Below are 25,128 nucleotides of genomic sequence, written 5' to 3'. Positions count from 1 at the left end.
AAGAAAGAAGAGGCTGTATGGTGAACGATGGCGGGGAAAGGACCAGCTTCAGCTGCTGGAGAATGACTCACAAGACTGCCTGTCTCTGGGCAAATCTGGTCAGGAGGTCCAGCAAAGAGCTAGGAAAACCACCACCTCAAGCAGGGGCTGACCAAGGACAGAGGGAAAGTCCTACCTAATTAAGGCTTTTGGGGCCCAATCATTGGGGGATAATTAGGCCAAAGACCTTCTATTAGCTAGGACTAGGGATATTTTTACATCCCTATTAAAGCGTTGTTACACTTAACCCTAGAATCATATACAGTCATAGACTTGGATGGGGCAGAAGCCATATATCAGGGTTTCAGAACCTGTTAATAAATCAGAACCTGTGGCTCTCTAGATGTCGTTGGACTCCAGCTCCTATCAGCTCCAGCCAGCATGGATAATAATGAGGGATGATGGGAGTTGCAGTCCAGCAATATCTGGAAGGCCAAAGATTCCTTAGCCTTGCTCTAGTTACTGGACTACAACTCCCATCATCCCTGACCTTTGCCATGCTGGCTAGAGCTAATAGGAGTTGGAATCCAACAGCAGCTGGAGGGCCACAGATTCCCCACCCCTGCCATATATAGTCCGATTCCTGACTCAAGGACAGGCCCATTCTTTGTTCGCCATGTTGTCACTTTAAAATAAATAAAAATATTTACAAACAAAAAAGAAAAAGAGACAGGCCCATTCTTATAATGGTACGACATTTATCATTATTTTTTTAAAACCCTGGAGGGAGGGGGAGGAGCAGCATGCCTAGGGTGCTTTTGTCACTGGGCCTCCTGCTGGGGTGTGAGCCCTTGACAGATGCCCAACCATGCTGACCCTTGACGCTGGCCCTGTCAAGCATTTATACAGAACTGTTGAATGCTCAACGTGGTTCGCGTATATTGTGTCAATAAAACTTAGTAAAACAGTCCTGTAGTGTAGGCTGGATTTCTTTTTATTTCTCATGTATTTCTTTTATTTATTTATTATTTGATTTATATCCCGCCCTTCCTCTCAGTAGGAACCCAGGGTGGCTGGGCTGATGTATGTAGCTGATAGCTGTGTATGCATGTGAGTGAGAGAGGCTGAAGAGAAATGAGTGGCTTGATTAAAGCCACCTAGTAAATTGATGGCTGGGTCTGAGTTGAACTAAGGACGTCACAGTTTACTCTCTTGGTCATCACACAACACCAGCTCTCACTAATGTGTCACCCTCCATCAACCTCAGATTACCCTCCCCAGGCTCTTTATGATTATTGTCTTGTGCGACGGAAACAGATACTTTTTCTTCCAGAAGATGGTTATGTTGAGTGGGCCTGGTTAGAATAATCTGTGGCTTACAACGTGATTAAATATGTCAGTGAGGGGCTGCCATTGATAAGTTTCCTGTCTCCCTTAATGCCTTGCAGATAATTACCTTTGTTCCATGCTTTCTTCATTGACCCTGTTATGTGGAAGAAAGTGTGACACAGTTAAAAGTCAGAACATATAGCAAATTTGACATTTAATATTAAAAACGAAACTTCCACATATTAATTTAGTGATGATGACGAACGTTTTATTTAGGCCTGTGTTGAATAAATTAATGTTGGGTTTTTTTGCAGGGGCTTGTCTGATGTAGTTTCTAAAGGTGAGCAGAGAGGCCCCTCCTTGCCCTGTTTATTCCCTGTTCTGTGGAATAGCATTTCTGTTGAGATACAACAGGTGCCCATTATCTGCACTTTCTGGAAGCGACTGAAGATATTTCTGCACTCACGGGTGTTCCCAGCTAGATGAATGGGTCTCTGCCATGAGTGTTTATTTTGTATTTTTAAAAAAGAACTATCTTTTTTGTGTTTTTAACTTTTTTGCTGTTTTTATTGTACATTGCCTTGAGATGCTTGTGTAGAAGGTGATTAATAAAATAATAATAATAAACATAAACTCAACATTTTTCATTCTCATTCAGTGCCACAAGATTACCTTCATTCAGTGCTTCCTCCAGAGACTCTGTTACAAGGAAGAAAGAATGATAAATTTACTCAGGCCATTTACATACATGTGTCATTTCCTGAAATATTAATATAATACATTTTTCATTAAGATTAAGAACATAAGAAGAGATCGGCTCTTCTAATCTAGCCCTTCTAGCTCATTCCTCACAATGGCCAAACAGACGTCCATGGGAAACCTGTGACAGTCACTTGTCTTCCCACTTGCGATTCCCAGCAACTGGCCTTCTGAACATAAGAGCCCTTCTAAATCAGGCCAAGAGCCCTTCTAGTCCAGAATCGTGTTCTCACAGTGACCAACCAGGTGCCCATGAGAAACCCAACAGTACTCACCCCACCTGCAATTCCTGGCCACTGGTCTTCAGAGGCATAGTGCTTCTGTGAAGGCAGAACATAGCCATCATGACCAGTAGCCAGGGAGGTGGTCAATAACAGATTTTGATAACTTGCGTGGATTGTTGGGGGGGGGTGAGGGATTCTGTTGAGGCCCAGGCGGGAGGGGGACATGTGCAGAGTGGAGAGGGTCCATGTAGGGAGGGTGGGAAGCCACGACATTAAGAGGCTAGGCGGCAGATGCCGGAGGGGTGTGAGAGGCAGGCCAGGCCAGTATCGGGGAACAAGGGATAGATGCATAATATCTATCCCCTGTTCCAGGCCTGCCCACCACCAGAAGATAACTGGGGGATGTACAGCTCCAACCAATCTTTGACTGCTGTTGTGTAATGCCAGGTCTGTGGTACAGAAAACATCCCTCATCCACGACATGATTGTGGATGAGAACGCAGACCTGATGTGCATTACAGAGACCTGGCTGGATGAGGCCTCAGCTCCTGTCCTTGAAGCCATGTGTCCAGCCGGTTTCCAGTACGCACAGCAGCCGAGGATTGGTAGGCGGGGAGGGGGAGTGGCAGTTATCTATCGTGGATCCTTGATTTTTACCAGACCCCCTCTCCACGAGACCAAGTTTGTTGATTGCATGTACTGGAGGTTGGGCCCTAAGGGCAGTTTAGGGATTCTCCTTGTGTACCGCCCACCCCGCTGCACAGCTGACTCCCTGACCGAGGTACTCGAGGTTGTCTCGGACGTGCGGGTCTTCTCTCCTAACCTTTTGGTTTTGGGGGACTTTAACCTGCATGCCGAGACGAATCTCATAGGAGCCCCTCGGGATTTCATGGAAACCATGACTTCCTGGGAACTGCACCTTAATAATTTTGGGCCCACCCATGTAGCCGGTCATGCTCTCGACCTTGTATTTGTCTCGGGAGGGGGAGGCAGTGCTCTGAAAATGGGGGCTATTTCTTCGAACCCCGTGTCATGGTCAGATCACTATCTGGTGAATATGGACCTCTTATTGCCGCACACCCTCCGCAGGGGACAGAGACCTATTAGGATGGTCCGCCCCAGACGCCTGATGGAACCAGAAGGATTCCTGACGGCGCTGGGAGATTTGGAGCTGTCTGAAGGTCGCCCGGTCGAAACCCTGGTGACAGAGTGGAATAGGGAGATCACCAGGGCAATAGACCGGGTGGCTCCGAAACGTCCTCTCCCCCTGAATAGAACTCAAACCGCACCTTGGTATACACCATGTCTGCGGGGTCTGAGGCAGGAGGTGAGACGACTAGAATGCTGGTGGTGGAAATCTCGCTCCGAAGACGATCGGACACTGGTTAGAGCAGCAATAGCAGCCTACCAAGTGGCAACAAAGACAGCAAAGAGAGATTTCTTTGCTGCCTCTATTGCATCCGCAGAATGTTGTCCCAGGAGGTTGTTCCAGGTGGTCTGTAGCCTGGTCGGTCCAGTTGCACAGGACCCCATGGAGCACTCTAAAGCCTCCTGTGACGCGTTTGCAAAACAGTTTGCTGATAAAATCGATTGCCTGAAGAGCTCGATTCCATACGCCGTGGATACAGGAAGCAGGCCAGAGACGGCCAGTTGCTATCCGGTCCGGTGGGATCGGTTTCAGCCTCTTCCCTCTGAGGAAGTGGACAAGGTGCTCTCTACTGTGAGACCAACCACCTGTTTGTTTGACCCTTGCCCCATGTGGCTCATTGTGGGCTGCAGAGAGAGACTGAGCGATGGGATCAAGGTGGTGGTAAATGCTTCCTTGGAAGAGGGTGCATTGCCATCTGCCCTCAAGGAGGCGGTAATAAAGCCCATCTTGAAAAAGCCCTCCTTGGATCCCCAAGATCTGAACAACTTTCGCCCAGTCTCTAATCTACCATTTTTGGGCAAGGTGATCGAACGCGTGGTGGCCAAACAGTTACAGACACACTTGGAGGAAGCAGATTATTTAGATCCATTCCAATCGGGCTTCAGGACTGGTCATGGAACTGAAACAGCCTTGGTCGCTCTGGTGGATGATTTGAGGAGGGCGTTGGATAGGGGAGAACACTCATTCCTCGTCCTCCTAGATCTCTCAGCGGCTTTTGATACCGTCGACCATGGTATCCTCCTGGGCCGCCTGGAGGGAATGGGAATTGGAGGCACTGTTCTACGGTGGTTCCGTTCCTATCTCTCTGACAGGCACCAACGGGTGGCATTGGGAGAGGAGGTTTCAGACCCTTGGCCTCTTAATTGTGGTGTGCCACAGGGTTCTATCCTCTCTCCCATACTATTTAACATATATGTAAAGCCGCTGGGGGCCATCATCAGGAGATTTGGGTTGCAGTGCCACCAATATGTGGATGACACTCAGCTCTATCTCTCATTTAAGTCCTCACCGGAGTTGGCTGTGGATACTATTTAATAATAATAATAATAATAAAATTTTATTTCTAGGCCGCCTATCTGGCCGAATTAACGGCCACTCTAGGCGGCGTACATAGACTAAAATATAACATAGAGTAAAATATAACATATAATACAAAACAAAACCCCAGTAGTCTATAGACATCCCGAGCAGCAGGTTCACGCACACATACACACACACGGTCTCTGGCCCCTTCAGCAGTTGCTGCTTTTGTAGCTGGAGAGAGACAGGGCCCCGCCCTTCCAGGCCAGGTGGAAATCAGCCAGAAATGCAGGGAGCAGGTCTTGCAGAAACTCACACAGGTAGATGGTCTCTGGCCCCTTCAGCAGTTGCTGCTTTTGTAGCTGGAGAGAGACAGGGCCCCGCCCTTCCAGGCCAGGTGGAAATCAGCCAGAAATGCAGGGAGCAGGTCTTGCAGAAACTCACACAGGTAGATGGTCTCTAGCCCCTTCAGCAGTTGCTGCTTTTGTAGCTGGAGAGAGACAGGGCCCCGCCCTTCCAGGCCAGGTAGAAATCAGCCAGAAATGCAGGGAGCAGGTCTTGCAGAAACTCACACAGGTAGATCCAAGTGCCTGGAGTCCGTAAGTGAATGGATGGGAGGAAACAGGCTGAAACTGAACCCCGACAAGACCGAGGTACTGCTTGTGGGAGACAAGAGAAGATTGGGAGATATTGACCTGGTGTTGAATGGGGTAAGATTGCCCCTAAAGGACCAGGTTTGCAGCCTCGGGGTCATTCTTGACTCCCAGCTGTCCATGGAGCCTCAGGTGTTAGCAGTGAGCCGGGCAGCTTGGTATCAATTACATCTGATACAGAGGCTGCGACCCTATCTTCCGGTCCATCTGCTCCTGTGGGTAGTGCGTGCCCTGGTCTCCTCTCGCTTAGACTACTGTAATCCGCTCTACGTTGGGCTACCCTTGAAGACGGTTCGGAAATTACAACTGGTACAGAATGCGGCGGCACGGCTGATTAAGAACGGCCGCCGCCGGGATCATATCACTCCAATGCTAGAAGACCTACACTGGTTACCAGTTGTCTACCGAGCCCAATTCAAGGTGTTGGTGTTAACCTTTAAAGCCCTATACGGTTTCGGTCCAGTCTATCTAAAGGAGCGCCTCCAGCATCACCAAATATGCCGCCTGACAAGATCAGCCTCACATGACCTTCTCTTGGTCCCACCAGTGAAAACAGCTAGGCTGGTGCGGACCAGAGAGAGGGCATTCTCGATTGTGGCCCCCACCCTCTGGAACTCTCTCCCATGTGATCTTCGCCATGCCCCCTCCCTGGTAGGTTTTCGCCAAGGATTAAAAACGTGGCTGTTTCAGCGGGCATACAGGATTCCTAGGTAATTTTAGTTTATAACGTACAGATGTGGGTGGGTTGATTATTTGAAGACTGATGTTGGAACTGTATTTATATGTTGTATCTTATTTTAATCTATGTACGCCGCCTAGAGTGGCCGTTCATTCGGCCAGATAGGCGGCCTAAAATTAAAATTTTATTATTATTTATTCCATGAATTTGTCTCACACTTAAAAAAAATATTTAGCATTAAGATTAGGACCTTGTTGACAAATTAATGTTTCTTGCTTAAATCTGGAGTCTGTGTTAAGTGGCAAATGAGAGAACGGGAAAGCAAAGTGGGAGGAAGATTTGGGACCAGGAAGAGGAAGTGTCTTCCAACCAATTTGGAAACCAATTGCCAACCAATAGCGATGCAAGTTAGACACTGGGAGGACAAGGCTATGTGCCTGAGAGTGAAGATTTGGTGTAGTAAAGACTGCAAAAAAAAAATGATATTGCTTCCATTTATTGTTCACCTGGTCACCAGAAACAGCAACATCTTTCCCAGACCAAAAAAAGAAAGGGAAAGAGGATCTTTCATTTTTAAATACTCAATCCAATGCAGCATGTTTATATCATGCCCTTCTACATCTGTAAATGATAAACAACGATAACCCAAAAAGTCTGGCTTGGCACAACACCGGAATGTTGTTCACTGTCTTGTTTCCTCTTCTGGCTGTGTGCATATTATCGCAGCTCTAACTAGACAAGAAAGGCTGAGCTTTTTAAAAGAATGCCCCTTCTTCTCCCAATAAGTTGCTGTATTGCTCTTCTAGGTGCATATGAAAAAGCAGTCCTAGCATTACAAAGTTGTGAGCAAGCACGCCGCTGGGGCATTTACTAAGCAAATCAGTCAGCCTCACACCTAGCAGCTGCTTCTGAGAAATCCCTTGCCGCTTCAGCAGCAAGCAAGAAATATTATACAGTAAGCAGTATTACACAGCAGGACTTCAGCAGAAAAATAGGAGCAGGAAGTTAGAGAATACATTGCTCAGGTCAGACAGGGAAAAAGCAAGCTTTAAAGTGGGGTGGGGAACCTCAGGCCCGAGGGCCAAATGCAGCTCCCCAAGCCTCTCTTTTTGGCCCTCGAGACTCTTCCCTCTCTCACAGCCACACCCCTCTCCAGCCCTGCCTGGCTTCAGTGTGTCCTGGATAGAGGATGAAGAGAAATGTGTGTGTGTGTGGAAACCTCTGATTTTGTGTGTCTGGAATGTATCCTCCATTCCAGATAAAGATAAAGTCACATCCATTGACCCACCCACTTTCTGCCTGTGGCTCCACCAGCCACCTGTACGTGGCCCCTTGGAAGGTTGCCCACTCTGCTTTAAACAACTAGCAAGATGGGTTACAGCTCCAGCTAGTGCTGGAGCAAATTTCACTTTTAGTAGACAAATAACATAGATCTAATTCACATGTTGTCACCATCCCAACCAGAATGAAAGAAATGCTGATTCTTCAGACATCTCCAGGAATTTTGCAGAGAAAGTTAGTTCCTTTTTTATGAGGAATTGACTTTTCGTCCAACCAATCAAGAAGTGGAGTATATCCATTCTCCTCCTTGATCTACTCCCACCTCATCCCTCAATACCTTCAAGCTTTTCCATGGCCTGCTTCAGGACTAAACTTTTCTGAGACCAACTTCTGAGTCTCTCTTCCAGCTCTGCAGAAAGCTCCAGCTGCTGCTTCCCTTCTGCTGCCTCATACCTGGAAGGGGAGATGGTTCTGTTTAAGGAAGGGTTGATGAACGCTGCCCCCTCCCCTGTAAACCTGCAGCCTCAGCTCATGCGTTGGGAACTCACTTGAGGAAAGTAGGAAAGGCTGTCAAAGGCTACCCAAGAGAAGATTAATTAAAAGAAGTGAAAACCTCCTCGAGGGATCAACTTTGAGCAGGCCTATGCCATACATTTAAAGTACATGACCTCCCCCAAAGAATCATGGGAATTGTAGTTTGTTAAGGGTGTGGGGAATGTGTAGCTCAGTGAGAGGAAAACCACAGTTCCCAAGATTCTTTGAGGCAAGTGATGTGCTTTACATGCATGTTGGATGTACTTTAAATATATGGTGAGGATCTGCTCTTTGGGTTTACTAGAATAGGTAGAAGCCAATATGGTGACCTATGCATGTTGTGGACTACAACTCCCATCATCCCCCACTGTTGGCCATACTGGCTAAGGCTGATGGGCTTTGCAGTCCTGGAGGGCACCATGTTAGCTCCCCCTGAGATCTGCCAGCTGGAGCCAGGTGCTAAAGATGGACATTTAGAATGAAAGAATGTGGTGCTGCTCAGCCAGGAGTGGGGAACCTTTTTCAGCCTGACGGCCACATGCACTTCTGAGCAGTCTTCTCAGGGCCACATGCCAGTGGTAGGCTAGGCCAGAGGCAAAAGTAAGTGGAGCAACAAATTTATTTATTTATTTATTAGATTTATTAAATATTATTTATTTATTTATTTTTATTTATTTATTTTATTTTATTTATATACCGCCCTAAGCCCGGAGGCTCTCTGGGCGGTGTACAAAAAGATAAAAACCAGCACAATATATAAATACAATAAATACAATAAATCAAGAAACAAAACAAACAAACAACAAAAGAACCAAACAACGTCCAAAATACAGAAATGCTGTTAAAATACACTTTAAAATGCCTGGGAGTATAAAAAGGTTTTCACCTGGTGCCGAAAAGACAGCAGCGTCGGCGCCAGGCGCACCTCAAAAGGGAGACCATTCCATAGTTCGGGAGCCACAACTGAAAAGGCCCTAGCTCTAGTCACCACCCTCCGAGCTTCTCGATGGGATGGTTCTCGGAGGAGGGCCTTAGATGTTGAGCGCAGTGTACGGGTAGGTTCATATTGGGAGAGGCGTTCCACTAGGTATTGCGGTCCCATGCCGTGTAGGGCTTTATAGGTCAAAACCAGCACTTTGAATCTAGCCCGGAAACAAATAGGAAGCCAGTGCAGACGGGCCAGAACAGGTGTTATATGAGCGGACCTTCTGGTCCGCGTCAACAATCTGGCCGCTGCATTCTGGACTAGCTGTAGTTTCCGAATAGTCTTCAAGGGCAGCCCAACATAGAGCGCGTTGCAGTAGTCCAATCTTGAAGTTACCAGAGCATGAACAACTGAGGCGAGGTCGTCACTGTCCAGATAGGGACGTAGCTGGGCTACCAATCGAAGATGGTAAAAAGCGTTCCGTGCCACCGAGGCCACCTGGGCCTCAAGAGACAAGGAAGGATCGAAAAGAACTCCCAAGCTACGAACCTGTTCCTTCAAGGGGAGTGTAACCCCATCAAGAACAGGATGAACATCCACCATCTGAGCAGAGAAGGCACTCACCAACAGCGTCTCGGTCTTGTCTGGATTGAGCTTCAGTCTGTTAGCTCCCATCCAGTCCATTATCGCGGCCAGGCAACGGTTTAGCACGTTAACAGCCTCACCTGAAGAGGATGAAAAGGAGAAATAGAGCTGCGTGTCATCAGCGTACTGATGACAACGCACCCCAAAACTCCTGATGACCGCACCCAGCGGCTTCATGTAGATGTTAAAAAGCATGGGGGACAGTACCGATCCCTGCGGGACTCCACAATGGAGAGTCCAGGGTATCGAGCAATGTTCCCCAAGCACTACCTTCTGGTGACGACCCACCAAGTAGGAGCGGAGCCACTGCCAAGCAGTACCCCCAACTCCCAACTCCGTGAGTCTTCCCAGAAGGATACCATGGTCGATGGTATCAAAAGCAGCTGAGAGATCAAGGAGAATCAACAGAGTCACACTCCTCCTGTCCCTCTCCCGACAAAGGTCATCATACAGGGCGACCAAGGCTGTTTTGGTGCCAAAACCGGGCCTAAAACCGGATTGAAATGGATCAAGATAATCAGTGTCATCCAAGAGCCCCTGGAGCTGGCCAGCAACCACCCGTTCCAGTACCTTGCCCAAGAACGGAACATTCGCCACAGGTCTATAGTTGTTCAGGTTATCTGGGTCCAAGGAGGGTTTCTTCAGGAGCGGTCTCACTATCGCCTCTTTTAGGCAGTCAGGGACCACTCCCTCTCTCAAAGAGGCGTTTATTATCTCCTTGGCCCAGCCGGCGGTTCCGGTCCTGCCAGCTTTCACCAGCCAAGAGGGGCAAGGGTCCAGAACAGATGTGGTCGCCCACACCAGTCCAAGGATCTTGTCAACATCCTCAAGCTGTACAGACTGAAACTCATCCAATAAATAAGGACAAGACCGTGTTCTGGATGCTTCATTAGATCTCACTGCCATAACATTGGAGTCTAAGTCCCGGCGAATGCATGCGATCTTATCCTGGAAGTGCCTCGCGAACTCATCACAGCGGGCTACAGATGAATCCATAATATCCCGAGGGCCAGAATGTAAAAGCCCTCGTACAATTTTAAAAAGCTCCGCCGGGCGGGAGAGAGATGCCTTAATTGTGGCAGCAAAATATCTCTTTTTTGCTGCCCTCACCGCTACTATATACCGCTACTATATACTATATAATAAAATATTACCTTTGTACAGCAGGCTACTTTCTACATGCATCCACACACCCCTCTCTAGCTTCCATCCAAGCAAGCAGGAGGCACTATCAGAGTTCAAGGACCCATTCCAGCCAGGCAAAAACATTCTGGATGTCCAGCAGGGCTAGTGATGTGTCGCCTGGGGACAGATCTAAGGGCCGGAAAGGTTTTCCACTGGTACCCTTGCAGTCATTCTACGCAAACAGCCATTCCTGGTTGTTCCACAAAGCTTTCTTCATTTATGCAGTCTAATTTAGCCTCATTTTGTTGCTATTGTTAAAATGCTTGGGAGTCAGAAATCCTTGCCCGTGTACTGCAAACCATCCGGAAATCTGGCACTAGATTCCAAAGTACCTTCTGCCTACACCTGCTCTAGACTAATTTTTTTATCTAGGTATGAAATTGTGTATAGTAGAAACCGGTTGCTTGTGAGGAACCACTCTGGCCTTCTATATCAGGCTGTCCTTCCCACCAGCAGATACAACTGCCTTGGGGTAGCTCCTTTGCTGCTATTTGTGAAAGGAGAAAGGACAAACCTATAATGACAGAGTGGCTGAAACAGACACAAGGCAGGAAGCGATTGCTCAGGAGCAGAATACATGCTTTTCATGTCAAACAGGGGTAGAGAACCTATGGCCTTCCAGACCTTGTTGGGCTACAAATTCCATCGTCCCTGGCCATTGGCCATGCTTGCTGGGTCTGATGGGAACTGGAATCCAACAACACCTTTGGAATTTATTTATTTATTTATTGGATTTCTTAGTCGCCCATCTGGCTGGCTAACCAGTCACTCTGGGTGACACACAAAATAAGCAAAATAGCACAAAATGACACATCAATACAATAACATTAAAATCTAAAAGCAATGATGTTAAAATCTAGCCCACCCCAAAGGCCTGCCTGAATGTCGTGTCTTTATCCTGGTCACTAAGGAAATTGCTGTTAGGTGGATTGCACTGCACTGAGCTTGATGGATCAATGGTCTTGTTCATTATAAGGATGCTTCCCAAATTCATACTAAATTCATAATCACTTGGTCTCTGATGATGAACCAGACAGAACTGCATCCATAACGTTAGGCTAAAAGGATGCCAGAACATGAAGGATGATAGATATTAAGGATGTAAGTAGTTCCTGGTCAGGAACATTGCTAGGTACTTTAAAAGATTCGGGGCTTGGGACCATAGACCTCAAAGTGCATAACATCTGCATATGCTAATTTATAAGTATACCTGTGAATTCTGAATGTGAGTGTCACAGAAGGCAAGCCAATTAATTTCCCATCCAAATCACCCCAGACAACTTTACCACACCACCCCAAACCAGTTCTTCTTTAATTCATTCACCATAAATTAGCTTCCCAACAGTTTCTGCTCCAGATCAATGCGATTATGCTTCAGTTACCCTAAATAATATCTAGATAACGTCATCTACAATTAATTTATTCCTCTGAATTAATATCCTACCAGATCGCCTCCAAATTCAATTCTCCCTGCATACATTCTCCAACCCAGAAACACCTAGAAAAAGATTCAGGACCCCATACAGCTACCCCTAGCAATGCCCCTGTCCTCAGTCCACACTGCACGGGAAATATCATTTTGAGCTCCTTTGTATTGTTGCCGGGAATAAAGCAGCTTTCAATGATCAATCATACATACCCAACAGAGTTTTTGACCCTATTTAGCAGATTTGTTTTAAAATTGGGGCTGTAGCTGTGCCAGAGAAAAAGGAGAGGAAACAGAAAAGGAAGTGGGAAAGAGCCACATACTTGCTTAAGGTGCTTTCAATGTCCTAGAAGAGAAAGAGAGAGAGAAATGGATCTCAACATCGCAAATAAAACAACACTGGGTTTTTTTCCCCCTTATGTAAAGTTGATGTAAATAAAACAGGCTAGACTTTTTTTATGTAAAGTTCATAGAATCATAGAAGTTGATACACATCAACATGTAAAGCTGACATGTATTTTAATCTGTAGTTTTAGCTTTCAATGTATACTTTCAATTGTTGATTTCATTCATTTTGCTTGTTTCATAAATTTGTTTTTAACATTGTTTTTTATTGACATTTTAATGTATATTTTATATTTTCAGAGGTGTTATTTAAAGTTAAGCGGTACACAAATTTTGTCAAATAAATAAGTAAATAAATAAAGGGGTTTTATTTGCCCTATCTTTCAATGTGGATAACCAATGGTCATTCCCAAGGGTCCTATCTTTTTCATTCCAAGGAACCTGGGAGGAGACTTGGGTCACATCCAGTTCCAGGCGACCTGTTTATTACGAATTCATTCTGATTGGTCTGCAGGGAGGTTGCATGGAACAAATGTTACCCCACATTTTCTAGTGCATTTCCCCATCACTTTCCTTATTGCAAAAAGTACAGTCTTTTGTGGAAGCGACTTTGTTGCACAAGAGCACCAAATTAACTTGTATGGCACAATGTACGGATGTGTGATTGTATCCCACTAGAAAATAATGATAGTCTGGGAGTGCCCTTTATCTTAAGACTCACCTGCAGGAATTCAGTTGCTGGCTGCTTGTGCTTCTCATCCATCGCTGTGATCATGTTACTGAGATGGGAAACTGTCTCCGAGAGTCTAGTGATGTTTTCTTCCTGTCTCCTCTCTAACTCTTTTTTTAGAACTCCCAGCTGGGCCAGGCAAAAACACTTTTTTTCTTCAAGCAAGTTCTGCATTTGCTCAAAAGACGACCTGATCTTCTGCCCAGCTACTTCTAACTGGGTCTGGGGAAAACACACCAAAATTGGGAAAAGAGGGAAACATGAAGCTTGCGAAACCTACATAGACCACAAGCTGTCTTGTGCTGACTCAGACCACCGGCCCATCTAGCTCAGTATTGTCTACACTGATTGGCAGCAGCTCCCCAGGGTTTCAGGTAGGAGTCTCTCCCAGCTCTACCTGATGCCGAGGATTGAACCTGGGACCTTCTGCATGCAAAGCAGATACTCTGCCAATGAGCTACAGCGCTTCCCTGTAAAAGGCACTTAATAAAAGAAGGGGTACTTGCTGGCTCTTCCCACAGCTCAGGAGCATCACTGCCCTGGCAAATGCTTGAACTATGACAGGTCTTCAATGTGAGAAATGTCACTTGGCAAATGTGGCAACATACCTGTGTTCTTGTTTCCAATTGCAGCATCTGCTGACCCTGCATTTTACTTGATGAAAACTTGGATATTTGGAGTACAGTAGGGCCCTGCTTGTCGGCGTTCCGCTAATACGGCGGCGCCAGTGGGGCGATCAGCTGTACTGTGTGGAGCTCCAGCCACCGCGCTCCAGCTGACAGCTATCAGCTGGAGCACAGGAGCTCCCCATGCTCCAGCTGATTGTGTACTCCAGCTGACAGGGATCAGCTGGAGTGCGCGATCAGCTGGAGTGCACGATCAGCTGGAGTGCGGGGAGCTCCCATGCTCCAGATGATCGCTGTCAGCTGGAGCGCAGCAGCTGGAGCTCCCCATGCTACAGCTGATTGCGCGATTAGCTGTAGGGCGGGGAGCTTGCGTGCTACAGCTGAGTAGGGCCCCACTTTCCGGTGGTTTTCGCTTTTCGGTGGGGGCCTGGAACGGAACCTGCCATAAGAGTGGGGCCCTACTGTATACTGTGTTTCCTTATATTCAGATTTTTCATCTCTGAATAGCGTAAAGAATTTGGGATGATAAATATGACAAGCAGAACCTGCAACAAATGTTGCCCTATGTCCCTCTGCATATGTATGTATTAGACCAAGGAACCTGTGGCGCTCCGGATGTTGCTGAACTACATCTCCCATCATCCTGATGGATGGCCATGCTGGCTGGGGCTGATGGGAATTGGAGTCCCACAACACCTGGAGAGCTGTGGGTTTCCGATCCCCGATTTAATGAGCAAGATTTCAAGTGAGCAAGATTTACTGGGAAACATGAGCTCCTCCCCCATCAGATACTATCTACCTCTTTGTAGGAAATAATGTTGATGGGGCAGAGACAAAACAGCAATCCCCCCTCATGTTTGCCACAAGAAACACCTACCAGACATGCCTGGCTTCTCAGCTCTTCTATCAGTTTCTGATCCACAACATTTTCTCTCTCTTTCTCCAGTGACTTCAGCTGGGCCTGGACTTTTTCCTGCAGAAACAAAGAAGATGTTTGGTCAGGAGGGAGAGGCCAGTCAAACTGAGACCCATCAGGAATTTCCTCTCTCTCTCTGGGTGCATGTGTGAGTGCACTCATGCAGGTTTTGCATAGCTTGGATGGATGGGAGTGGAATTGCCTGTGTGGCATGTGTGCATGAATGAAAGAACAAGTGAGCACATGTTCTCCCTGGATGAAGGGGCAGTACAGATCCATCCCTCTGCTCTCCCTAATATTACAGAGCAGGGGTGGGAGGGAAAGAGAATGCTGCCCTGCAGAGCTCTGTATCTAGTAGTGATGGGCTCCATTTCTGCAATAATCGGATTTTCCATTGGATTGGTTAGAGTGTTGGGCTACAGTGGGTGACCTTGGGTCAGTCACTGCCTCTCAGCCTCAGAGAGGCAATGGTAAACCCCCTCTGAATATCGCTTACCATGAAAACCCTATTCATAGGGTCACCATAAGTCAGAATCGACTTGAAGGCAGTCCATTTCATTTTCATTTTCAATTATAATTTCTCTATCTTTGCGGAGAGAATTTTGAAGTATTTATTTATTTATTATTTGATTTATATTAGTAGCAACTCTCCGTGCCTGGTTTCCAATTCATTTGTCTCCCCCCCCCATTCATTCTTTTAAAAATTCACTTTGAAATCATCAATAGTGTGAAAATGAATACTTTTAATGAACTACTTTCTATGTGAGCGTTTCAAATGTGCATTCCCTTTCTCTGATGTCAATGAAGTGTTGGTTGTAACTGACAGACAGAAAGCAACAGGGGGGAAGGAGGTGTTGATTCAGTATCAGTGGAGACTCGTGAATAAATAGAAATTATAATATAGATATCCCTTTGCACAGCAAAAACATTATCTATCTATCTATCTATCTATCTATCTATCTATCTATCTATCTATCTATCTATCTATCTATCTATCTATCTATCTATCTATCTATCTATCTATCTATCTATCTATCTATCTATCACGAGAGAGTGGTAAAAATATGTCTGAAACTTGTCCTGCTTTAATAAATAAGCCAGTAAAAAGATCAGAGATGCAGGCATGGGTTAATCAGACACACACCCCAGGAACTATTGTGATTCTCCCCAATACAAATCCTAGATTTGAAATATCTCAAAGATATGTAGCAGGAGCATATCTGACCTTGGGCATGACCTTTAATCGAACCAGACTCATCTCCTCCCCCCCACCCGAAGGGTTGATGTGTTAAGAAATATTAAAAAACAGCTTCAGAAACTCCAGATCTAACAGGAAATAATGTGGTCTGGCTTGAGGTAGCAACTCTTTAGAAAGGCAGGAAGCAGCTGGTGTTTAGTATGAGGCTAGCTTTATGCAGGAACAGCAGGATGAACTTTGAATGACAGCAACCGCTTGACCGCACTCTACGAAGTAGAACTTTTTAAAACTTAGTGGTTTGGCTGACTTCTGGGAAGGGTGACTTCGCTTGTGCCTGCTTCTGAGACGGGCTCCCGCCTCAAAAGAAGCTTATTCAGATATAAATCAGTCAGAACATTTTTTTTTGACTGATGAAATTTCTCCCGGGCAGGGAGAAACGTAGAGATCAACCTCAAAAGCCTGTTTTTGTTGGGAGGACTGGATTTCATTAATTTATGAGAAAAGGTCCAGCCAGCAATGCCGGATGGACTTCCGAACAAGCTCTATCTGATTAATGCGATACGTTTATCTTTTCTTCAAAGAGAAAACGGACTAACAGGCAAGCACCCTTCTTTCTATTATTTTTTTTACTTGGTTTAAATTGTTGCAGCAAAAAGAGATTTGTCAAATGAATCAGCTTTAAAGAACTTCTGGGTGAGCTATAACTCTTCTCTGTTATTCACGAAATTAACAGCTTATCTCTGTTTCTATTGCAAAAAGCTGTCCTGGAAGTGCATTCTAAAGATATAAACAGAAGAGGGATTTCTATTCCGAGGAACATTATATTGTCTGGGACTATTCTCTTTTTGGCCTATTTTATTTTGACGAATCTGCTTCTTCACGACGCCACTAACTGTTTTGATGCTGGGAACTAAATTTGTTTTGTGTTCTTGAACATAGAGAGATAAGGCAGGCTGCTCTGTTTATACTGTGATGTCATCAAGCCTGGAATATTAACCCAATTGTTGCTGAAATAAGAAGTGGTTCTTCTTTATTTTTGTTTTGTTTTGTTTTCGTGGTTTTAAAAATGGCAATCAAGAAAGTGGCTGAGAATCTGGAAGTAATTATGTTTCAGAAAATAATGGATGAGATTGAGATAACGAAACAAACCCTGCGACAGGGCAGTAAGGAGCTGAAAATTGAACTGAGCAAAATGACGCAGGAGCTTAAAGAAATAGGGGATCCTGTGAGAGAGGAGAATGAGATCAGAGATGAGAAAAGAAAAAATAAAGGGAAGATACAAGCCCTGGAGATTGGAACAAATGTGGGATTGGAAAAAGATCTGGAGTTTATGGATATTAGAAATAAAATCTACTGTTTGGAATTTAACGTTATCTCTGAAGAAATTAATGAAGATATTAGAGATAAAGTTATCAATGGCTTGGATAATCTTCTGGACTGGAATGACGTGATGGAGCTTGATATAGAGAAAATCTATGGAATTAACTGCAGCCATGTGACAATGGAAAAACTCTCAAGAGATGAGCCAGTGCATTTTGTAAAAAATAAGAACACAGATATGACTTTACAACAATATTTCAGCAACTTATTCAGAATTGATGGCAAGAAAATATTTGGGATAGAGGAAATTCCCATCAGACTCTTATTATATGACTATGGCTATGACAGCAAGATTATTATGGAATACTGATAATGGAAGATTGGACACTGAAATTACTGGACTTAACAGGACTATTGAAGATGGAAGATGGAATTAATATGGATAATGGAATAATGGCTATTGAAATTATTGGACCTAACAGATTTTGATGAGATGGATTAATCGACATGTTTATTTGGAGAAAAATTGATAGATATATTTCTTAAAGAATTGAAACCTCTCTTTGACTTTTTGTGGAAAGAATAAAGTAATGTTTATGAGATTTGATGATTAATTAAGATAACTACTGGAGGAAAGTGATTTTATAATATAATTTAAGAGACAGGATTGTTATATATTGTAGACCTACAACTGATTTGATCTGCGACAAATGGGAAGTCAACATTTTATTTTTTTGTTTAATCCTTTTTGTTTTGTTTTGTTTTTTGTCTTTGAATGTTTTGTGATTTTGTTTTGTATGTTTTATGAAAATTTGAATAAAAATTATTGTAAAAAAAAAAACTTAGTGGTTTGGGGGCTTACTAGGTAGAGAAACCAATGTCTTATTGACCACGTTTTATAGGAATACTGTTAGCACTATGTAGTAACAAGTTATTATATTCAGGTGGTTTTTAGACAGGAGAGAAGGGTATATAAGGAGCTTTTTAGATTATAAGGATGCTTGTTCTCTAACTTGGCTGCGAGATTGAGACCCAGGCTTGGTAAAGTATACTTTTATATTGTAAGACCTGATCAATGCTCTTTTAATCATTCTTAGTGAAAGTATTTTCTGTATTAGGGATAGATAAATAAAACAGAGTCGTAATATTCATGGTTGTTCTTGCTGGCTCTTCTTCAAAATAAGTTGTCACTCCTATAATACTAAGAAAGTTATTGGAGGCTCTTTTATAAGGCCTTGCTTACTCACAAAGGGAACCATTGTTCTTAGGAACAGTAATGCAATTTGGGGTACAAATGCTTGAAGAAGAGGTTGCCACAACATATTATTATTATTATTTATTAAATTTATACCCCGCCTTATGGCTCTCTATCTAGCTATCTTGTATCAGAGGAAAAAGGAATGGGAGCGTTAACCACCACCGGGGGGGGGGCACACTTAAAAATGAAACATAAAAAAGGAGAGGATTCCATCCCTAGCATCTAGTCCTCTAGACCAGCCTTTCCCAACCTTTAGGTCCCCAGATGTTGCTGGACTACAATTCCCATCATTCCTGACCACTGGCCATGCTGGCTGGGGCTGATGGGAGTTGTAGTCCAACAACATCTGGGGACCCAAAGGCTGGGAAAAGCTGCTCTAGACTCTCCCCAGGCCACACCCCTCACTGCCCCTGCTTCACACCCTCCTTGAGTGGTTTTGCTTGGCTGGAGTGAAACTCTGAGGATGCCTCTTGCTCGCTTGAATGGAAGACAGAGAGGGGCATGGCGAGTGTGTGTAGAAACTAGCCTACTATCAAACTGTAAAATTTATGCTCATTGCTCCATGCATGTTTGCCTCAAAGCCCACACACCACTCCTGGCAGGTTCTCCAGAGGGGGATGTGGCTCTTGGGGAGAAAAAGATTGCAGAGCAAGAGGAGAACCTATTTTGGCCCAAGCACTGCCTTCTCTCATGGGCAGCCTTCCAGGGGCTGCCTGCCAGGAGTGGGTGGGGCCAAATTAAAAGTGGGTGGAGTCAAAGTGAGAGGGCCGGGGCTGGCAATGCGCATTGCCACCCTAGATTCTCACACATGCAGACACGTACAAGCACCATACACACATGCCACACATAAGTGCAGGCTTCCATGCAGACATACACACACGACACATGCAAGGAGACATTCCAGCCATGGCGAGACAGGGGGCTTTCTTCCCTGTCTTTTCCCATATCATCTCCTCCCGCCCCATTGATCTCCATATTTTTCTTCTTCACTTTTCCAACACACCACATGGTTATTTTCCGCAAACATGGATTTCGTTCTTGACATTGCTCACTCACTCTCACACACACATTACAAGGCTAGGAGCTGGGAGAGGGGAAGAAATATCAAGCAATTTTCAGCACAAGCAGCCTTTAACTGCATACACACCATACATTTAGCACAGAATCATAGAATCATAGAGTTGGGCCGTCAAGTCCAACCCTCTGCTTAATGCAGGAATCCAACTTAAAGCATACCCGACAGGTGGCTGTCCAGCTGCCTCTTGAATTTAAAGCACATGATTTCCTTCAAAGAATCCTGGAACTGTAGTTTGTTTAGGGTGCTGGGAATTGAGGGGTAAACTATAGTTCCCATGATTGCTTGGGGAGAGAATGTGCTTTAAATATATGGTGTGTATCCAACATCTCTCCCCATTCCGCCATCAACTATTAACAAGAACTTACCAGATACCTTCAGCCCAAGCTGATTCCTACCATTTGGATTATTTGCTTTAGACATGACTGAGCAGTAGGAGTGAAGAGCAAGCACTCTGTATCAGAAATACGTACTGCTGCCGAGAGTTCAATGCCTGTTACCGGAGCGAATACTGATGAAAGCAGCCAAGTGGTATTGGAACCGCACAGTTGCTGGAGAAGACCCAGGAAGTGGTTTTCTGACCTGCTATTTCCTATATAACAGGTGTGGAGAATGCCTAGGGATGCCTGGAGTTGTAGTTCAGCAACATCTGGAGAGCCAAAGGCTCCCCACAACTGCTGTGTATGCAGCCTTTCCCAACCTTTGGGTCCCCATATGTGGCTGGACTACATCTCTCATCAGCCCCAGCCAGCATGGCCAATGGTCAGAAATGACGGGAACTGTAATCCAGCAACTTCTGGAGACTCAAAAGCTGGGAAAGGCTGCATAGCATTGAGAGGAGCAGTAGAGTCTGCAGCTGCTGGTACTGACTGAAAGTCATGCAAGGCAGGCCCAGAGAGGAGAGGGCCTGTGGATGGTGCTGTGGACTAGATAAATAGGCCTGTTGGGCTGGATTAGGCCCGCGGTCCAGAAGTTCCGCCACTTGGAGAACTGTAGGTCTGTGAGGATGGGGCCTCTCAGCACCCTTAGCAATGACAGTTCCCAGGATTCTCTGGGGGAAGCTATAGCGGGTTTAGAGTGGTATAATAGTGCTTTAAACGTGTAGTGCAGATGGGACCTAAAATACATATTTTATTGTAGGCCACCCGGTGAATATTTCTTAGGGGTAGAATAACAATGACAGCAACAAGAATATTATTTATTTATTTGATTTATATCTCACCCTATCTCCCAACAGGTGCCCGGGGTGGCAAACAAAAGCACCAAAACACTTTAAAACATCATAATAGCAGACTTTAAAATATATTAAAACACAACAACCATTAAAAACATATTAAAGCAAAACATCTTTAAAAACATTTTAAAAAAAACTTTAAAAACAGTAAAAAAAAAAAGAAGGTTTAAAAATATATTAAAAAGCAATTCCAACACAGATGTAGACTGGGATATACAATACAGCAGATTCAACCATCTGTTCTCTGTTGGAGCACCCTGGTTGGGAAATTCCCTCTTGTTGGAAGTATACTTGGCCTCTTCCTTGATAGCTTTCTGGCATTTAGTGAAACCTTTTCGACAGGTGTTTGGGCATAGTTGAGCCTATAAGCTATGTGCCTGCTGCATGACTGTATATGCTGCTGGAAATCATGTATTGACCTGTTTTAATGTGTTTTAATGGTTTTAATGTGATATAGAATGCATTTCTACACACCATACACTTAAATCACATTCTCCCCCCCCCAATAATCCTGGAAACCATGGTTTACCTCTGACAGAGCTACATTTCCCAGCACCCTTAACAAACCATATTCCCAGGATGCTTGGGTGTGTGTGCTTTAAATTTATGGTGTGTAGGATGTGTGCCATCCAGAGACCCTTCAGGATGAACAGCGGTTTAGAAATGTGAGAGATAAATAAATAAACAAATCAGCAGTATTACATCCTTAGTGCAGATGAGAGAGGTTGACAGGTGATGTCTGTCCTAAGTCCATCTATGGAGATGACTAAAAAAAGGATTAGACAGATTCATGGAGGATAAGGCTCTCAATTACTACTAACCATGATAGTTGTGCTCTGCTTCCATAGTTGGAGACGGTATGCTTCTAAATACCAGTTGCTGGAAACCATGGGGGGGGGGAGGGAGAGTACCTTTTGCTCAGGTCCTGCTTGTGGGCTCCCCAGAGACAGTGAGTTGGCCACTGTGAGAACAGGATGCTGGACTAAATGGGCCACTGGCCTGATCCAGCAGGCTCTTCTTACGGTATGGGTTTATGGCAGAGGTGCGATTTTAACTTGGGACCTCCGAGTGTACAACTTACAATCTCAGCTACCACCATGCTACACACCAAGCCTGGTCAACATTTGAAAGGCATGTGTGTGTTTCTCTCTCCCCCCTTTCTCTCAAGCAGATGGGAGGTGAGGGGAGAGCAACTCCTCTCCCTGCCCTCTTTGTTAGCCATCAGCCAGCTTGGAAGGAGGAAGGCTGCATATACACACCATACATTTAAAGCACATTCCCCCCCCCTCAAGAATCCTGGGAACTATAGTTTACCCCTCACAGAGCTACAATCCCAGCACCCTCAGCAAACTCAAGTTCCCAGGATTATTTGGGGAAAGTCATGGGCTTTAAATGTATGGTGTGAATGCAGCCTATGCGTTCTGGATTTTTTGATGGTGGGAGTCTCTCTCTGACTGCCATACATTTCAAGCCCACCTTCCCAGAACCCTGGGATCTGTAGTTTACCTCTCACAGAACTACCATTCCCAGCACCCTTAAACTATAGTTCCCAGGATTTTTTTCCCTTTGAGGGGAAATGTGCTTTAAATGTCTGGGGTGTACGCGGCCACATGTCTGTGGCGCCCCCTGCGATCCTGTCTCACCAAGTCCTATCCTCCTCCTCTCTCTTCCTCACTGCACAGGAAGAGGGGTTACCGCAGGTTTACACGATCAAAACCACGCGCACCCGATCCACGGCGGTGATGGCGATTTCCTCCTTACCTTATACCCTTGGGCAGCCTCCTCCACGGGAACGACGTGGTGATCGCGGTGCTGCTTGAGTTTTTTACACGCCGGGCAGATGGGGGCTTCATCCTCCTTGCAGAAGAGGGTCTCGGGCTCCTGGTGCCTCTCGCACACGCCCCTCTTTCTTTTCCCTCCTTTTCCCTCCTGGAGTTTCTTGGCGATCTCGGCAACGTTGGCCAGTTGCCAGTTGGGCCTGGAGCTCCTTTCCGGGACCGCAGCTCGGCATTGAGGGCAGGAGGCAGCCTCTGGTTCTGCCTCCCCCCAGCGCCGGTCGAGGCAGGCTCGGCAGAAATTGTGCCCGCAGTCGAGGATCGCGGGGTCTTTGAAAAACTCCCGGCAGAGGGGGCAAGTCGTTTCATCGCAGAGCTCCTTAACGGGATTCCCGGTTGCCATGGCCCTTTCTGCCTGAAGCCTATCCCGGCAGCGCTTCCTTCCTTCTTATTAATTTTTTTCCAACACTTGAGCTGTGTTTTTTTTTTCCGGGAACTGCCCTGAGAAAGGGGAGGGTTCTCGTTGAACTGGAATCGAGGTGACGAGGACAGAGGTTGGCGAAATGAACCAGCGGAACGAGCCGCTTCACTAAAAAATACAAATGAACAAGGGAGGGCGAAACTGTTATTCAAACGAAATTAAACGGGTGAGTGCAACTTGTTGCCTATTTTATTTTTTTATTATTGCACTTATATCTAGTAGTGTGGTGGCAAATTCAGAAGTGCAAGGGCCCTTTCGTGATAGTTGCACCGCACCCCCTCCTCACAACCACTAAGATTACACAACCATCTTGTTATATGCCTTCAAGTCGACTACAACTTATGGCGACCCTATGAATCAGCGACCTCCAACAGCATCTGTCATGAACCACCCTGTTCAGTTCTTGTAAGTTCAGGTCTGTGGCTTCCTTTATTGGATCAATCCATCTCTTGTCTGGCCTTCCTCTTTTTCTACTTTTCCTTCTGTTTTTCCCAGCATTATTGTCGTTTCTAGTGAATCATGTCTTCTCATGATGTGTCCAAAGTATGATAACCTCGGTTTCATCATTTTAGCTTCTAGTGACAGTTCTGGTTTAATTTGTTCTAACACCCAATTATTTGTCTTTTTTGCAGTCCATGGTACTGTATCCGCAAAGCTCTCCTCCAACACCACATTTCAAATGAGTTGATTTTTCTCCTATCCACTTTTTTCACTGCCCAACATTCACATGATTTTTCTCCTATCCACTTTTTTCACTGCCCAACATTCACATCCATACATTGACATCGGAAATACCTTGGTCTGAATGATCCTGACTTTAGTACACGATCATCTAAGATGATACAATAAAATGAGTGATCAGTTGCTTACTTTATTTGGAGTACTTTTCCTTAGTGATGCATTGCAACAATCAATGCATACCTCCGTGTGTTGCCTTTCAGCTAGATTTCCAATTTTCTGTCCATGTACATGGGCAAATGTACTAAGATGCTGTAAGGCAAGGAACTTCCATTGCTGAGTTTCATGTTTTGTTTGCCATACTAAGACTAAAGGGGAATGTGTGAGCTACCAAGAAGAGTCTTCTCCTTGCTCCAATCAGCAAGAAAGGACGCTGATGACATAGGGACCCTGCTCCCCCAAAGGTAAAGGGACTAAGACCCCCTGGGACCCTGGATGACTACACCCCTGCTTATATGTCACTATACAAAGTTCTCCTCCATTTTATCCTCACACCAATCCCACGGGGTAGGTTAGGTTAGGCTAGGTTACACTGTGAATCAGTGACTGCCCTGAGCTTCATAGCTGGGTGACAATTTGAACCCTAGTCTCCCTGGTCCTAGTCCAACATTTTTAATAGTTACAGTTCTTCCAAATGCCAGTGTGGTGTAATGGTTAGGAATATTTTTAAATACTTGATCTGCAACAAAATGTTGTTGCATGTCCTCTCTCCTAAAAGGAGTGCTCCTCTTCAGGATTCCAGTCAACCATGCCCTCTGAGCAGGGTATTCCATTCCTCATCAGCGCTATCCTGTTCCATTTTTTATTTCTTTTTTAGCTGTCACTCTGTATACTGTGGCTAGCGAGCATGCTCTGTCCTCAGTGGGCTTGGTTCTTCTGCTGGATTTTGGATCCAATCGAATTCCAGGGCAGAATACAATGACCATGAGTACAAAATAGAAACACCAAATACAATTTTTTACTGTTATTTGTAAGTGAGACACTTCTGCAAAGCAGCTAATGAGTTTAATAATAGTATTATATAATACTAATATTAAAAATATTTGTGCAAGGTTCATTGACCCATTGCAAACCAAAGATTGCTTAGAAGGCGACTAAATGAATCAGAACACCCTCTCAACATGCAGGCTCGTTAGTGGTGAGAATGTGTATAGAGAGGCTGTACATCTCTCTCACTTACAATTCTTGCTCCACTTATGATTCATGGCAATCTTGTTCCTCTCCTTAGTACATTCCGTTTGTTATTGGGCATAGAAATGGATCTGAAATGAGCATGGCAAATGGCATACCCCATTTGATGCTGCAAAAGAAACTGGTAAATGGGTGTGTGTCATTTGGTGTGATAAAGGGGTGTGTAATTTTTT

General features: G+C 45.1%; 1 protein-coding gene across 1 annotated transcript in view; it reads right to left on the bottom strand.

Annotated features, from left to right (window-relative positions):
- Positions 1 to 25,128, bottom strand: part of LOC133380997 (zinc finger protein RFP-like) — a 33,650-nt gene that overhangs the window by 1,959 nt on the left and 6,563 nt on the right. Inside the window, exons 2-8 of the mRNA XM_061619322.1 lie at positions 22,532 to 23,134; positions 14,647 to 14,742; positions 13,135 to 13,365; positions 12,392 to 12,414; positions 7,691 to 7,806; positions 1,981 to 2,007; positions 1,436 to 1,462 (exon numbers count right to left, since the gene is read on the bottom strand). Coding sequence (XP_061475306.1) covers positions 1,436 to 1,462; positions 1,981 to 2,007; positions 7,691 to 7,806; positions 12,392 to 12,414; positions 13,135 to 13,365; positions 14,647 to 14,742; positions 22,532 to 22,948 — 937 coding nt within the window. The 5' untranslated portion in view covers positions 22,949 to 23,134. The remainder of the gene's footprint in view (positions 1 to 1,435; positions 1,463 to 1,980; positions 2,008 to 7,690; positions 7,807 to 12,391; positions 12,415 to 13,134; positions 13,366 to 14,646; positions 14,743 to 22,531; positions 23,135 to 25,128) is intronic.

Source organism: Rhineura floridana, chromosome 3, assembly GCF_030035675.1.
Source record: "Rhineura floridana isolate rRhiFlo1 chromosome 3, rRhiFlo1.hap2, whole genome shotgun sequence".
NCBI lineage: Eukaryota > Metazoa > Chordata > Lepidosauria > Squamata > Rhineuridae > Rhineura > Rhineura floridana.
The sequence above is the reverse complement of the archived record's forward strand: the minus strand, read 5'-3'. Positions and strand labels throughout refer to the sequence as shown.